Source organism: Ostrinia furnacalis, unplaced genomic scaffold (assembly GCF_004193835.3).
Source record: "Ostrinia furnacalis isolate ACB-3 unplaced genomic scaffold, ASM419383v2 OfSCF1132, whole genome shotgun sequence".
Classification (NCBI taxonomy): Eukaryota; Metazoa; Arthropoda; class Insecta; order Lepidoptera; family Crambidae; genus Ostrinia; species Ostrinia furnacalis.
Window position 1 is genome coordinate 675651 of NW_021131371.1, and position 18395 is coordinate 694045.

At 36.5% G+C, this 18395-nt stretch overlaps 1 protein-coding gene across 3 annotated transcripts in view; it reads left to right on the top strand.

Annotated features, from left to right (window-relative positions):
* LOC114351387 (putative inorganic phosphate cotransporter) overlaps window positions 1-18367 on the top strand; it is a 35406-nt gene extending 17039 nt beyond the window's left edge. For 2 of the 3 annotated variants that reach the window (XM_028302580.1, XM_028302581.1), the window contains exons 2-8: window positions 11294-11481; window positions 12673-12912; window positions 13870-14079; window positions 15764-15928; window positions 16385-16601; window positions 17020-17258; window positions 17632-18367. In XM_028302580.1, coding sequence (XP_028158381.1) covers window positions 11294-11481; window positions 12673-12912; window positions 13870-14079; window positions 15764-15928; window positions 16385-16601; window positions 17020-17258; window positions 17632-17820 — 1448 coding nt within the window. In that variant the 3' untranslated portion in view covers window positions 17821-18367. Of the gene's footprint in view, window positions 1-11293; window positions 11482-11548; window positions 11651-12672; window positions 12913-13869; window positions 14080-15763; window positions 15929-16384; window positions 16602-17019; window positions 17259-17631 lie in introns of all 3 variants that reach the window. The other variant, XM_028302579.1, reaches the window with a different exon arrangement.
* The last annotated feature ends 28 nt before the right edge of the window (window positions 18368-18395 follow it).

Consider the following 18395-nt stretch of genomic DNA (forward strand, 5'->3'; position numbering starts at 1 on the left):
CCGCTTCCATTACCTACTTTAATCTCTCTTATCTCTACTTTACCCTCAGACTGAAATGAAACCTGTACCCTATTTTTAAGGTCAGGTGCTATTGGATCAAATCAGGGATTTAAATAAAATGTAGAGGATTTGACTACTGTTTAACAAAGTTTGACTGCTAAAACCTCCGCCTACACTCGGGCCGCGCTTTGCGTGAGTGATGCAATGAACTAAGTACGCGCTTCAAAAACTTATGCAGGTATTTAAAATTCAGTAATAAAACATTCAGTCATCCATAATAATATAAATAAATTCATACATTTGATAGTATTCTTTGTGAATACCGTCCTTCAAGCAGTGCGTTCCAGTTCGCTGCCGTCTGTTCTTAGAAAGGAGTATTTCCTTGTGCTCGCATTTTATTTACTTGCTTTATAGTTATTTCGTGCATTCGCGTTTCAATTTATTTAAATTAAGATCGATTGTTTATGTCGATCGTTAGCCTGTACCTACTTACCGTTCTCTTCGTGTCGAGTCTATTTAAAGATTAAAAGATCTAAAAATAAAAAGTTTTTATTCAAGTAAATCAAATGAGAGTAATGAATCCAAATAAATCATGAATTTTAATTCATGACATTAGATCGCTGGCACAAAATGTTTAGCGGATTTTATACATTTTTGACCTAACCCATTTAAACTCCGGACAGTCGGACCGAAAGTTATGAAACTCAAAATAATTATAGTTTTATTTACGCATCGATGCTATCATACAAAATGTGACCTTCACGTTTTTGCGCATATATTGAAAGTGTTAATATTCATTTTATCATTCAGATGGAAAAAGTCAAATCATTCATACATAATTCAGAGAGTTTTTTAATAGTACGGGCTTATCTTTTACCTATCAATTGAATTTGCACTCATGGCAAGATTTCTTGCATCTTTAAATCAATCATGTAAGTCCTACTTACGTTATGTATTTAGGAGAAGAGTTATTACATCTCAACATCAGTCAATCACTCAATATGTAATACTGCCCCATTAGCCTTCAATATCAAGACTTGATTTCTCTAGGTATATTACGTAGAGCTTTTTACGTGTCATTATATCACGCACCCTCACTTTTATCTAGTAGGTACTCACTGGCTTTATTTTGATTATATTTTGTGCAATGATAGATTCAATTGTAAAGTTTAAAATGAAGAGAGAGATAATTTTATCACACACAAATTAATAAGTGCTGAAAATGATACATACAAATTATCAAACGTCTGCTGCTTCTTATTTGTATTGCTATAGTTTTGTCTCGTTTTTTTACTTTTCACTAAAATTGTAGCATAATTAATTAAGTACAGTTACCCTGAAAAACATTATACGAGTAAGATAGCAAAAGCTAAAGTTAACCCATATAGGCACGTCCCATTGTGGAGCTATAGGTACTCTACTGCGTGATAAACGTTGAAAGATAGAACTAATAACTAACTAAACGAAAGAAAAAGACTAGAACACTAGAGCATTTTAAGCCTGAGTTGCATCAACTTACTTTAACCGTAACTAAAACAAAAACCCATGTTTTTTGACAGATTTTTGACGTACTTATTACGTTAAAGTCCCATTGTGCAACTCGCAGCCAAGTTTTGATGTTTTGTGTGATCGGAAATGTTTTCATTTTTACCTTCTGGTTCGGAGTCACGCTATATAACTTGTCTATTGTTTTAACTAAAACCTTCCGCGTGGTTTTCCATTGATTGGATCTTTAATGTTGATTGTGTTCTATTTGAAACCACTTGTCTTATTAACACAGGACAACTTTATAGACAAGATTTAATTTTGCAACATAATCGTCAAGACATAAAAATAAACAGTCTTGGTTGAGTAAAAGGCATAAAAATATACTGCCTTACAAGCGTAAAATAAGAATAAGGAATTAAAGAGAAATAATGTCAGTTATTTGCTTTCATTGATGAATCTATAAGTAAATCTATTTAGTATCTGATCTCTACATTTTGGGATGACTGTTCCGTTTTTTGTGTTTAGGAAAATGCATACATTTACTAAACTATTGCGTGGAAATTTTGAAAAAAACAATCGTCCGCTGTGGACTTTGGTACAGCAGTGAGCGCCTTTTTGTTGAAACGAGTAAATAGACATCTATGGCTGTGCGTGTGCATACGTATGTTAATCAATTTATTACCTACCTACTTAGTCGATGATTGACCTATTTAAACGATAAATTCAATCAAAATTGGTAGACCACTTTAGTAAGGAATACATCATGTATATCTGAATCAAAACTAGTAGACTATATTTTCGTCCGACTGTACCTAACGCACGTTCGTTGCACCGCGCGACAATGGTTCATAAATTGCAAATTGGCGGCGGTTAATTATATCCCCGAGCTGCTAATTGCTTCCACGTTGGGTCGAGAATGGCTGAGCACGTGATGACTATCACATTAGTGTCAAACATTCAAATAGGCGTAGTCGGTTATTATTGCATTAACGTGTTTGCGGATCTGGGAATTGTGCATTGGCTGTAACATACAGGGTGTTCTGAAATTTCTATGAAATAATGTGAGGATTGTAATACTCAGAGCAAGAGCGCGTAAACCCAGGATATAGAGCAAATCCAAAATAACCCAAACTTCATAATCATGTACATGTACAATTGTCCCACGTTCTTACTGAATCATTTTGGATCTATTCATCCCTGTTTACTAAAGGCGAAATTCCGACATGAATTTATTATGATTTATCGAATTTTATTGTTATCATTTGCCGCGTAAGTAATTAAACTTTATTAGATTGTTAGGTTTTCTCATGGCAAACGATGTTTCAATTAATAAAGATTCAAGAGCTCCTTTTCCTTGACGTAAACATTTTTGTTCATTACTTTTTTCCGTCCTCAATATAACGACATGCTGTTTTTTTAATTGAAACTAACCACGCCGGAAAATCATCACTTTTCTTACAGGAAAATGACCCTTTTTTTCAATTATTTATCTGTTTTTTTCTATGCCAACCCTGTATGATTATGAACTCTATTACATTTGTTGTGTTACTTATAGTTTAACTTACCAATAAAATATAAAATAGATGCTATAAATATTGCTAATAAAACGTAAACGTGTTTAGCAATGAGTATTAATATTGCCAGTAATAATATATTCATTGTGATGCAAATATCAATAAAGACATTAAGATAACTGTGTGTATTTCATAGAATTACTCAACTAAAGCTATAAAAATCAATTTTTTTACATAAAAAGTCACTGTACTCTCTGACATTTACGTTTTTAACACTGCAATTAAACATTGGCAAGTTAGATTTTTTGAAAATCACAACCAATTTTTATGCAGCTTTTTATACACAACCTTTATTAATGAACAAGGACTTTTATAAGCTCGTTTCGAGAAAATTTGGATTGCCTTTTTATTAGAGACGAGTGAAAAATATTAGTTATTTGGAAAAATGCTTATTGTTACTTAAGTACCAATCATAATATTAATTAAGTAAGGTGTACATTGTAAAGGTAATTGAAATTTCTAAGTTAGAGGGCAAGGATTTACACAAGAGGCTATCTAGCGAGTACATTGTGAAAATCTGTCGTACATCGCCGCCCACTTTGTGATAAATGCGAAAGGAGCCTCTAGGGCCGACAAGTACTTTCGAATTTTCCACGATAAGAGGTAAAAGTACCCAAACCTTGAACAAACAAAGAACTGTCATCAAAGCCTTCATAACTTTTAAACTTCTTCAAACATTACGTTTCAAGCCTTTTTCATGTAAATATGTGTTGCGGTTAACTCAATAGTGAATAATATTTATTCGATACTTTATATTTAATTTCATCAGTTTTTTAACATCAACACAATAGGCTAGTTTCCTAAAAAAATTTTTTTAGTCCGTCATGTTTAATATCAAAAAATATTGGACACATATATTTTTATTTGTCAATCTAACAAATAATTACATAGTTGAAGTTCCGCACGACGTCACAACGTGCGGCACTTTTATGCAAGCATTGACGTCACGGGCCTCTTTTTATGAACTTTGGCGCGCTTTATCTCTTTAAATTTTCATTAGTTTGAAAAAGTGAAAAATACGTGTAGAGTATTTTTTGATAAGTTAACTGACGGACTAATTAAAACTCTTGCTTTTTGACCCAGGAAACATCCCTATTATAAACCCAAGGACCATGCCATGCATCGGCAATAGCTAATGTTTAACGAAATTTTAATTAATTATCTCAAGTAAATAACTTCTAATTCAATCTCAAGACTTTATGGACCGCTGTAAAAGGACACAATATAAAAAAAAATTGGGATTATTTTAAAGGCCTATTCAACAACTGAGTTAACACCCGTATTCACAAACGATGTTTGCGTAAGTGAAGCAGCAACGCTATGCTAAGTCGAATGCACAGCGATGAATAGAGCTCTGTGTTTCACTCCGCCACTCAAGTATTGTCTATAAATAGGTTTTTGGGACCATGTGCGTCCACGCGCACTGTGAGACCTCACAGTTTGTGATACGGGTGTCAGTCAGTTTTAGTATGGAGCTTAATAAAACTAGCAAGTGGCAACCCTAAGGCTGACTGTTGATTTACAGCATTACGGTGAAAGGAGCCTCGCCCGGCCGCTCTCCCGCCTACCGCGTACCGCGCAAATAACTAACTAATATTCGATCGCATCGCTCCTGTAACTCACTTGATGAGCTTGTAACCACGTAAAAACGTCTTTATTTAGCAATATAGTGCCGGTTTATTTCAATCTATTAGGTGAGGAATGAGCAAGCATAGCCTAAAGCGCGGGCAAAACAAAGCACAATCAAAGATTTAACTCTTGCGTTTAGAAGAAGGATAGCAACTTATGCTTAGATGGCACAACACAAAATCCAATTGAGACATTATCATCATCATAAGCCAAGTTCACTGCTGGACATAGCTAACATGCACTTTTTGCATTTTGTTGCTTTTTTTATGCATAACAAGGCAGGTATTTGACCGCAATCGCACCTGTCTACAAAGACACGGTCGTGACTCCAGAATACCCACGTCATCTTCAGTAGGTATCAGTTCTACGGCAGATTCATTTAAGAAATGTGCCAAGCCGTTGCTACTTTAGCTTCCCAGTATTCCTATGTGTACGTCTAATTTAGTTAAATTCGAGAGAATCTATCTCTCCCCCAAAAGACATTAACATAATACACTGCCATTGTTTTAGGGACACTCGAAGTCTTAATACGCATAGTAAACACATGTCGAGAGCTTTGATGATCTCTACAAATACAAACATAAAAGATACACAACTGACCACACACCAGTCAAGTAAACATTCAAGTTACGACATTAGTTCCCGCTGCCAGCCTGTCTGGCCCGTCAAGACTTCCACCGATGAAGGTCGTCGGACCACGTTCGCGATCCACTAGAAATCTTTTCACCATAAACGCATGAACGAGTTTCTTGCAATTAAGTTCTGTATCAGAAAATTGTCGAGATAAAATCATTTGCTACTCCTCGATATGGGCTTAGGTGCAATTAAAAAGTCAATCGGAACATTCCTGTAGGTCTTTTACATAGAGCTTCGGGAGTCGTTTGGTAGGAGGCAGTCGGACGATGTTGCATATTTTCACGTTAGCCTTTTTTATTAGGGCTTATTTATTCATGAATCCGTCTTCTCATCAAAAAGTCATTTATATTATTTTTAGGTTACCTATGTGCCATGACTGAAAAAGCGTTAAGAGGGGAGGAAGTTGAAGTAAGACTTGATCAATCGGCAACATTTTGAATTTTCGAAAAACTTCCACGAAGAGATTTGTTCTCCAAATATTTTTATGTTTGCCTTTCAACTTCTACAGAGTCGCGTCGCAGTGTTTATAAATTATGCGCGAAAAGTGAATAGTGCAGTTTAAGGCAAGGGCCTTATGGTTCGACTTTCTCATAAACAATATGTGAGGTGAATGTGCGTATTTCGGCTTTTGATGTCCAAACGGGAACTGTAACGGACACCCGTGCTCATACTCTTTAAAATTCAGGGAGCATCACCAAACGGAAGTTATAAACAATATCAATGGGCTCGGTGGGTCATAACGTTCTATTATTCGAGACATTCGGTGGCACAACAATGGTGTATAAGATGGTGAGACAAATTGAAGTAAAATAGTTCTTGACACTCAAAGTGTTAAAAAAGTTGACAACATAACCTTATTCCAATTGTAACTTTTTGGCTACATTGGTTGTCACGAACTATTTCACGCTAACTGTACGTCTCGTTCCCATCGCTTTGGTCGGAATGCAGTTAGTAACTTTTGGGTTAAAGTATGCAATTCAACCTGATATTAAACAAGCTATTTCTTCAACTAACTTGTTCCATATATTAATGGACTCTAATTCTTCGTTTGGAATGTTAGCCCTATAATTACTTATTGCTTCAATTAAGTAAGTATTTTCGCTTGCCCAGATATACAAATCGGCTAAACACGACCATGCAACCTTTAGGCCCAGCCCAGTTTCCACCAAAGCGGAGAGAAGAAAAAACGAGAGATGTGTTTTGAATAACCAATTTATTATTTCCACATCATCTCTTCTTCGCTCAGATTCAGTTCGGAAATCTGATTGGTTATTCAAACAAAACACATCTCCTCTTCTCTTCCACGCTTTGGTGGAAACCGGGCCTAAGCCAATTTGAATAAAATATTTCACTTTTATCTTAAACATTTTTGTATTATGATAATAAAGATAATTACTCATACATGAAACATTTAAGCAGACTTAACGAAAACATTAAAATGTTAGTTAAGATGAACGAAGACAGCGCGAAAACGAAATCTTTGGAAAGTGCATGTCAGTTACGTCAAAGCCAATTCCAGTCAGGTGTATGTTAACGCGTCGCTTAGAAGCAATTTACAATTAGTGTGTCAATAGAAACAGCACATTAACACTGCGAGATAATTACTACGGCTTAACTACCAGTTAAGGTGAAGATGTGGCGTCACTAACAGGATTTTTCCGCAAATGGAGGAAAGCCTTTTTTAAAGGGCATGGTTATGAATTCTATTGTTTGATTCAGAGTTAACATTGAGGTGAATAATTAATTTGACGTTTTGCTAGTTTCTGTTCTCAAAATTGTTAACATTTTGCGATTTGTTAAAGGTTCACAGTTTGCAAAATGCTGGTTTTGCGAAATGCACATCATGTGCCCCTTGTGAGAAATGTACCTGCTGCGTTTACATTTTGAGTCGAGTGCTCATTTTGCAAAGTGCACATACTACATAGAACTCATCGACGCACACATACTATCCTGAACAGTTTGATTATCTTTCACAGGGCCATAATTCTGAAAAGTTAAATAATTAGACCTTGTCAAGTTCCGCATAAAACTCAATTTATTGCAGTTACAACAAAATAATTTGCCCGACGTTATGGCATTCCTACACTCCCTGGTTCGCCACGCTTGGCTGGTCCGGAACGCATTCAGAAAGAATAACACCCATTACCTAGGCAGAACGAGCATGTCCTTTTAAGCCACTATACTGTACATATGAATGAAGCAGATTAGCAATTACTGTCCACATTTGTTTCGTGAAGTTTTGATTGTGGCCGTCATAATAATAACGCATAGTTAGTTACCGGAATGTTCATAATGTTCTTACATTGAATTGGATCTTTGAGGTAATGTGTAAAGTCATCCATGTTCTCAGCAGCAGCAGGTAGAAGTTGTATACTTCCTGCTGGCTTTGAAAAAAAAAATAGTTTTACACATTTTACTAAATGCGTACTTTGGATTTAAGTATAAAAACTATTGTGATAGATATGCTATTTATTTCAATTGAAATAAATAGGGAAATGAAATTCAAAATAGATTGAGTAATTTTTATGAATGAACGAAGAAACTGTGCGTGTGCAAAATACTAGAGTTGGAGAAAAGCGTGACAAAATTAATGACACAATGCATTTATAGTATATTCCTTATCACAATTGTTTTAGTACAAACTATTTCATTTAATATTTTGTAGATATAGCCCATATCGCAGGTTTCTGTCCCTATGTTAGATGCATACCTACTTATAACCCTATGGGAAAACAAATTTATTTTATTGTAGGTCATAATTTTGTACATTTACTTAGTAACCGCGGATTTTGCGTATTAACAGGGTGTCAACAAGTCAAATACGAGTAGTAGGCCAAACTTGATAAAAAAAACTAAAAATAAAACCTACAGGAAGAGGCGGGTTTACGTAGCCAGTTTCTGAAGGCATCCGCTTTCAGTTCCGATGGCCTTTACGGTGTGTAGATTCGAGGCTCAGCGTTAGTTGGTTGTTAAAAATCATTAAAATTAGTTATGTCTGTATGTCTAATGGGGCGGATATGATAATGGACAACAAATACCGGGTGTGCAAGAACACGAAACCAACGAAACCGACACTAGTTTCGTCATGAGATTCTGTTATTGGCTCCGTGCACGATTACAGCGCCAACTAGCGTCCACAACTTTGTGGGCTCTGTCACATTGACATTTAGGTCGTATATTTGTGAAAAAATATCGAAATGAAAAAATAACAAATATTTTCAACTAATAAATTGTTGTGATACCACGATTTGGGTGGAAAAAAGGTTTTGAAATCATTTTGGTCATTCAAATCAAATGAGGTAAGTCCAAAAAGTGTGTTTAATTTTGATTGTGTCAGGGTTTGTTTACTTCATTTACAGTTGTAGTTTTACAGTAAAACAAAAAGAAAAAGCTACTTTAACGGTTTCATTATATAACAGTAAATATATTTAAATGTTTCTGTATCGCTAGTAATAAATTAAATATCGTTTTCAGATCGAAATGAGTATCGTTTTGAAGACCGGGTTTGTGAGAGTTACAATATCAAATTCCAACCACAAACCGTATTTAAAGGAAAGTTGTTGGTATTGGCTGGACAAGTCCGAGATGTAGAAGAATTAAGAACAAAACAAGGGCAGAGTTCAATAATTCACGCTCTCATCATAAGGCAAACATCTGTGCACAACAACTACTGTGACTCATTTTTGTACTACCACGTTGTATAGTTTAGTTATTTCCAAATTGTAAACGGCTATTAAAACAGCCCTATCGAAATACAGTCCACTCTTTTATTTAAGTTCCCAGTAGGACCCTTTTCATGTGATTAATTAATGATATTAAAATGTATTATGTAGAATCGCTTTGCCATTGACAGATACATCTGATGACAGAGCTAACATTATTACTACTTTTGACCACCATGAGCGCTGCGATAGATTATGTCCCCCCCACCTAGTACTTCGCACCCAGCGAATACCGATAGTGATTAGAAGCGCAAAAAGATTATGAAAACCCTTCGCATGAAAATATGTAAATACAAGAAAATGCATTTGTTTTAGAGGGTATTTGATTTTGTTATGGTAATAACACCCAGGGAATTGCTCCGGAATTTCGTACAAACCAATAGTTTTTATACGTCATGTAGAAATAATTAGAGGTACTTACTGCACTCATGCACATCTTAATCATCTAATCCTCATGTAAGGCACAGGTTTATGAACTTGATGGCTTCATATTTCCAATTTGTATGTCAGTTCCACTGACTCCTGGAAATATCACTACAAATTCACATTTTTTCATCACTATGCACTTCACTTTAACCTGAAATAAAACATAACTATTGTCAGTCACACTTTGTAAATACAGAAAGAAACTAATTAACAGAATTCGGGAAAATTTTTCAACCTAATTCACAGTTCACCAGTTCTTGCCCAGCTTACACCTTATACACTTACAATTATAAATAACAGGTCTTACCGAGTCTGACGCAGAATGTGCACTTCGCAAAATGAGCATTTCGCGAAATGTGCACTTTTCCATACTAATATTATACAAACAAACTATTCAGCCTTTACATTTGTATAGAAAAGTGCGCATTTAGTGAAGTGCTAATTTTGCGAAATGCGCATTCTGCGTCAGACCCGTCTTACCTAATGCAATAGTCAATAAGAAGTGTCCTTGAGTTACATAGACCTTGAGATTTATGATGATGACTAGAAGCTAAATATAACGTTTTGTAACTATCACATAAAGGTGAAATCCATTAGCTCGGATGCAATCACGCTGCACAATGCAATAAAATAATATCTATGTAATTGGACTGGCTAGGAAGAGCGTAATTAATTTGTCAGTCTGAAGTTAAATAGCCTATCACTAACAGCCAATAAATAGAGAATATTCTTTAATTAAGACATATTCAATTAGTTCTCAGAAATTATATCTAATTGAAGATTTTTTTTAAATTCAAACGTACAAAAATCAAAACTTTTACCTTCAAATACTAGACATCAACGCGTGCGCATGTTATGAAATATTAATTTTAATATTAAATTCAAAATTGGCTATTTTAGAACTAGAGATAGTTGAATGCTTAAGTAATCACTTTCTGTCAAATGCTAATTTCACTTAAATGAAAAGAGATCAAACAGTGTTTTGATCCGAAACATTTTTAATAATAAGACGGTTCGATTAGTATCTTTAAAATATTTCATCACCGATGGATGTAAATATAAAATTATTTAAAATAGGTGCACTTTAAATATAGGAAACTGACGCACACAGATTAAATTACCATAATCAAATTTTTCATCATGACCTGCATCTATCGAAATACAACAATTTAATGATATAGGAAGGAGAAATAATATAGTCCTCATTAATCTTGCAAACTTAAAACGTGAACGAATAAACTAATGACAGGAAGACGGACATGGAAGTCTATAAACAATAGGTATATGAATAAGGTTGCAAATTAGAATTAATTGTTTTGACTACTATAAGTTACTTTGCATATTATTATCAATAATCTATACATCACCATGTATTTATTTGCTACTAGCTTTTTCCCGCGGCTTCACCCGCGTAAAATTTAGTTTGTCAAATGTCACAGATCGTCATAAATTATAGCCTACATGTTATTCTGGGTTATAAACAATAATACTGTAAAGTTTCATCAAAATCCTTTCAGTAGTTTTTGTGTGAAAGAGTAACAAACATCCAGACATCCTGACATCCAAACTTTCGCATTTATAATAATAATATGATGCATTTAATAATAACAAATGCACTGAGATTTTCGCTGAAGCGTAATCAATGCGCGGGGAGTGTAGACTCATTTCTTCTATCTTCTTTTTAGGGTTCCGTAGTCCTGACAAGGAACCCATAATTAATTATCCATTTTGGAACTTCTGTCTACCTATTTAAGTTAGAAATTCCTAGCATCTTCCTAGCAACTTTTTCTGTTATTAATTAAACGTTTTCTATTCCAGTATTTATAATACCGCAACGATGGGTCATGGCGATCATGGGTTTCTTGGCCGTGGCGAACGCGTACACTATGCGTGTGTGCTTGAACATAGCCATCACGCAAATGGTGCGGCGGCGGGCACACACCGTCGGTGTGGACGATGGAGCCTGCCCTGGGGACATTGACGAGGTTGCAGCTGCTAATGCTACGGTAAGTTACCTAATATTTTGACACTAGTTACGTGTAAGACGCGTACACCATGCGAGTGTGCTTGAACATAGCTATCACGCAAATGGTGCGGCGGCGGGCACACGCGGTCGGTGTGGACGATGGCGCCTGCCCTAGGGACATTGATGAGGTTGCAGCTGCTAATGCTACGGTAAGTTACCAATATTTTGACAGTAGTTACGTGTAAGACGCGTACACCATGCGAGTGTGCTTGAACATCGCTATCACGCAAATGGTGCGGCGGCGGGCACACGCGGTCCATGTGGACGATGGAGCCTAACCTGGGGACATTGATGAGGTTGCGGGTGCTAATGCTACGGTAAGTTACCTATATTTTGACACTAGTTACGTGTAAGACGCGTACACCATGCGAGTGTGCTTGAACATCGCTATCACGCAAATGGTGCGGCGGCGGGCACACGCGGTCGGTGTGGACGATAGAGCCTGCCCTGGGGACTGATGCTACGGTAAGCTACATGTTGACACACAAGACGTGTGACGTTGCGAGTGTGCTTGAAAATCAGTATCACGCTAATGGTGCAGCAGCGGGCACACGCAAGATGTGTACACAATGCGAGTACATGCTAGATATCACGAAACTACTTTGACGACGTTACAGATTGTCACTCTTTTGCGCTACTTAACAGGGTGTTAGGTAAATGGGTATATGAGCCGACACTAGCCCATGTTAACATGGGCATATAAATGGTATGGTGAAGTCAGAAAATTGATATCTTCATTTTAATTATTTAATTTTTCATAACTACAAATCGGATTTTATAAAATTTATTTTGTATGAAAATAAAAAGAAATAAAATGATGATATCAAATTTCTGACTTCACCATAACATTTATATGCCCATGTTAACATGGGCTAGTGTCGGCTCATATACCCATTTACCTAGCACCCTGTATACTGAGTCATCTTCTGCGGAAACGTCTTTTTTATTGGTCCATAAATGGCAAGTTTTATTAATTAAAATCTTTACATATAATTATAATGCAGCTAATTTTATAAATTCCTAACACTTCCTACTTCAAAACGAAACGAATGTCCACTGTACCTATTGTAATTTTTTGCGTTCATTCTTATTGTATCGTGGCACACGCCTGACTAACAAATCTCTACTAAAACCAAAGAAAATTATTTACCTACTTACTTTCTCTCTACAGGAGATAAGCGGCTTCGACTGGAGTGAAGAGACTCAAGGCATCATCCTCAGCTCATTCTACTACGGGTACATTGTCACGCACTTACCCGGGGGTATGCTGGCGGAGAGGTTCGGAGGGAAATATTCACTTGGTTTCGGAGTGCTGAGCACTGCTGTGTTTACGTTGCTCACTCCGTGGACCGTCGGCATGGGTGGGGCCACTGGACTGATCATACTGAGGGTGCTGGAAGGACTTGGAGAGGTAAATATACTCAATTGAATAACACCTAAAACTAACAAGCACTAGAACTTGAAATAAGTTGGCTCAAAAATAACAAATAACTGTCTCCAGACAAGCAAACTGATATTACATTACACCTCCTTGTTTAAGCAGAACAATGATAATAATGGCATACAGTCCGTACTGTGACAGCTTCGTTTACATAGGCATCATTCCTCGCTTTGCGACATGAAAGTTTTATTATTTTTTGGCTTTTAAACAAGTATCAAGAATATGTTATGTAGTTTGAGAAGACTTTATTTACATAAGTATTCTTAACATAATGTGGTCAAAGTTGCGGTTTCTGGTTAGCTTATAAATAAGTCAAGATTGTATGTAACAATTACTTTTGTCTATGTGAGATAGAATCAATAAAATGGTTTTAATCACGTCAACTACAAATAAACGTGAATTCAAAGAATGTGAATTCAATTTGGCCAATGAACCTAAACGTTTATCAAAATCCGATCACATCGTTTGCAGAAGGACACATTTTTACCATAATAGGGAGGACAATAGCCGACCATAAGAATGGACATTGTATGATCATGACCAAAAACTCAGATCGATCTCGATTTAATCTAGATTGTTATATGAATACTAATCGATTTCAAGTGGAGCCTTGAAATCGATTGCAGTTGTCTACATGATAAAACGATGTGGTAGCGAGTCAAGTAATTTGATTACTAGTTTAATTAGTTTAAACAAATATTATACAGGGCGTCTCAAAACTCTACGTCAAGCGGACACCGGTAAAACACTCCATATTCTAAAATCTCAAGAGGTGTCTTGAGCTAGGCTGTCGCCCGGTGCCCACTTGACCTTAAATTTTGGAACATTCTGTATAAGTAAACACTACCCACCTTTCTGCAGTCCAGTAACCTTTACTTGTGACTTACTTACCTCTTGATACAGTAGTAAAAGCTCTTTCTTTTTCAGGGTACAACATTCCCAGCTCTCAACACTCTTCTAGCAAGATGGGCGCCAGTCTCCGAGAGAGGGCGCATGGGTTCTTTGGTCTTCGGGGGTGCACAAATAGGGAACATTGCTGGAACATACCTCTCTGGTCTGGTCATGAAGGAGACTGGGGAATGGCAGTCGGTGTTCTACCTCTTTGGTGCTCTTGGAATCTTGTGGTTCATTTTATGGGTAAGGATTTTTTTCCGAGAATATAAGAATTTTAATTCTACCTTCACAACACAAGTTTTTTTTTCTGAGACTCCGACTATGGCTCCATAGTGAAAGTTTGAGAAGTGGGTTCGCTCCCTTTAAGAGAATGTGCGCTAAATATGTTACACCCTGTATAATAAGGCGTAAATCAAAACCACATCTCAAGAAGACCAGATTTTTTTAAGGAAATAAACATACTGACAGTAGCTTCACAGTTCATTTATGAAAACCTTTTATATGTCCGCAAAAATATAGAGCAATTCACGAAAAAGAGCGATTTGCATAACTTTAATACAAGAAACAAAAATAAACTTGCCGTTCCAAATTTCAGATTGCATAAGATTGGTAATTCATTTATGGGAAAATGTATTAAATTCTTTAATAAATTACCACAAACTGTTGTAGAACTACCCATTCATAAATTCAAAGCACATATTAAAAGTACCTTAATGAAAAAGGGCTACTACACTCGCGAGCAAAAGTATGGAATCACTTACATGAAGTTGTTTCCACGCGATCTTGTGTACTAACGAATTTGTTAGTAACTAAAAAAGTAGCACCATTTTAAAGATTAAACTTTTAACTTTAAATTGATACCAAATTCATTTAAATCACACCAGAATTTAAAAAGATATCCCGGCTGATGTAAAGAAGTAAGGAAAAAGACATGTATCAACTGTTTGATACGTCGCGAGTTGCGGCCTATTTACCCCCCATAAAAGCAAGTGTTTTCGGATTTTTGCTTTCACACGTTGATCCATACACATCTCCGCTTATTTTGACACTTTACCTGGGATTCTACACCTTCAGAAGCAGCACAAATCGTTGCACTATTGCAAGAAGGGCTCAGCCAGAGGGCTGTCGCACGTCAGCTCCACATAAGCCAGTCCTGGGTTTCGAAAGTTTTAAGACGCTTTCGGGAGACTGGTGGCTTTATCCCGAGACCAAGTTCTGAACATTGCCGGTGCACATCGCAGAGGGAAAACCGTTTTTTCATGTCAACTTCTCTACGAAATCGTCATTTGACTGGTATCGACATCCAGCAAGAGCTCAGAAATGTTCGTAGGATAGCTGTTAGCGAGTGGACAGTTCGTCTAAGATATGAGCAATAAAATTTNTACTGCCTAGCTCGCATAAATATTTATAACTTTGTACATTTTAAAGCATGTAAACCTTTGAAAAAGAGGCTGACAATAGTGACTGAGTTTCTTGCGCTGCTTCTTCTCAGCACTGGCCCATTTATTGTCCTGAAGCAGTGGTAGGGTTAATACTGGGACGTGTAAAAGTGCTTTTTTAAGCCTATTTACAGAAATAAATGAGTTTTAATGAGTTTTAACCAAGAAGATAAAATCAAAATTACAGTAAATCTTAATCCCAACTATAATATTATAAATGCGAAAGTAACTCTGTCTGTCTGTCTGTCTGTTACGCTTTCCCGCTTAAACCTCGCAACCGATTTTGATGAAATTTGGCATAGAGATAGTTTGAGTCCCGGGAAAGAACATAGGATAGTTTTTATCCCGGTTTTTGAAACAGGGACGCGCGCGATAAAGTTTTTCTGTGACAGACAAAATTCCACGCGGGCGAAGCCGCGGGCGGAAAGCTAGTACAAAGATATAGCAACAAATATTAAGCCAATTTTTAATCATCCTTTATTTTACAGGCGATCCTCTGTTACAATGACCCTGAATCTCATCCTTTCATTTCGGACAAAGAAAAGAAATATCTAGAAGAGGCTCTCGGAAGACATCACAACAGCCAGCCATCTTCTATACCATGGAAGGCCATCTTCATGTCTGTTCCTCTTTGGGCTCTTGTGTGTGCTCAGGTGAGAATATCTTTATGAATAAACGAGAGTTTAATCCGATATTTAGTGTAATATTTATTAATGATTAAGGCAATTATACATGTAAGGGCACAATTTTTTATCTAAGTGCTCTTTATTTATCAGATCAGGGCTGAACAAGATTTTCTTTAGATGACCTTTATATGATAATTTTCTAACTTGTTTCTGTCAATAATTTAATAAATTTTATATTTAAAATCATAATATTATAGCTTAGACCTCATTTTAATTGTATATAATTACATCGGGCTTTATTCCATGTACTTTTGTGTTATTGAGTCTCCATTAGATTATCAGCACAGCCTGATCACCGATAAACTGATGCATTTTTATGCGGTTTGGTCTTGGTCTTTGGTCTGGCTACACCGGAGTTGCAGCGGTTAAACAATACTACGTTATTAACTGCAGCAGTCTCATTTACCCATATATTTTTTTCAGATCGGCCACGACTACGGCTACTTCACGATGGTGACCGACTTGCCCAAGTACATGACTGGCGTTCTGAAGTTTGACATCCATCGCACTGGAACCTTAGCTGCCTTGCCATATGCTGTCATGTGGATCAGCTCCATCATATTCGGCTGGCTCTGCGATAAGATAGTGAAGAGGAACTGGCTCACTGTCACCAATGCCAGGAAGACTTTTACTACTATCGGTAAGGAAGATTTAGAAGTCTAGAAGAAAATAAGTGAATAACGTGCCGATCGGTATTTTTGACTGCTGCTGCCAGATAAATGACAAAGTACCGATGGTAAACTTCTTATTGTTGAAAGAAACATTCTGAAAACAGTGAAGTAGAGCATAGATATCAATGCTATATGATATGATATCATATCTTTTTGGAGGTGTTTTTGGATCTTTCAATGACACATCCATTGGTTTGGTTCTCTAGTTTTAGTTTTTCTTCTATGTCACTTAGTTCTGGATGGGTCTATCCCACCTGAAAGTTCAACAGAACAAATTCAAGCAAGTATGGTGTCTCAAAGTGCCAATGAAAAATAAATTCTGTTATTAAATGATGCTTACGAGTATTATTTTTTTAAGCCCAATATTTATGTATCTTTCAATTCCAGCGTCAGTCGGCCCTGGCATCTGCATGATCCTGGCATCATACTCCGGCTGCAACACCGAAGCTGTGGTGATCCTGTTCACCGCATCCATGGGTCTCATGGGCGCCTTCTACCCTGGCATGAAGGTCAACGCACTGGACCTGAGTGGCAACTACGCTGGCACCATCATGGCGATAGTCAATGGCATCGGAGCGATTACTGGCATCATTGCGCCGTACTTGGTTGGACTTTTGACGCCAGATGTAAGTTTGTAAACCAAAATCAATTAATTAATTTAGGCGATCGATTTAATGTAAGCAATGTGCGCTAGTTCTAAGCAGTTATAAGCGCGTGCGTTACAAGTTACAAAGACATAATTAAAAAGATGCAATAATAAACTCTTATTAGATGTTCTGATGCAGACATTTACTTCTTGTTCTTGATATTCATCTTTCATTTCAAGCAGTACCTTGCAATTTACATCTACTTAGCATTACAAGCCGTATTGAACAAGCAATTGAAGCAGCAGCCAAAAAAGCCATTGAAGAAATCTTATTTCTATAAACAAAAATTATGTAGAGATCACTTCTGTATAAATAAACCTAATATAACTAACCTTTCTATTGTTTTTTACAGAGCACACTAGTCCAATGGAGATTAGTCTTCTGGATTGCGCTCGCAGTTTTCATCGTGACAAACTTGGTATTCGTCGCGTGGGCGTCCGGTGACGAACAGTGGTGGAACAACACAACGGAGGACCCAAAGAAACAGCAAGAAGTAGAGGCTGCCAACAACAAGTCCGTCAACGCTGAAGTCAAGTTGTAGACAAAGACAAAAGACGAAACAGGGTTACAATATGAAAAAATACACGCGTGACGAGGACAGAGAGATTGTTAAAACAGAAATGCAAGGCTCTCGCAGATGGTCGCGTTATGTAATGTAGTACAAAAACTAAGTATTTGATGCATTGAACAATTAGATGTTAATATTGGCGATTCCATGAATCCACAGCCAGTGCTTTGTGATAGTAATGTTATGGAGAATTCTCAAAAGTGTGAACTTACATGTATATTTATTTGAGTGTAATTTATACTTTGAGGTTTTGTAACCTTAAGGCAATTTGTCGATTGCGATTTGACAATATTTTTATATTTATTGTTTTGCCGACTAGACTGTACAATTAGATTTGATGTAGTAAAACTAAGATCTTAATAGGAAAGTATTATTTTTTATTACTGTATATCTGTAAATACTTCACTGATGTTCCCTTCAAAGATAGACAAGAAATGAGATTACTATTCGTTCGTTATTAGAGTTAAATTAACTGTAAAATTTATGTTCAGTAGCATTTATAAACTTTGTTCACGTAATTTTGACTTAAAAATAAAACATGGAGGGCT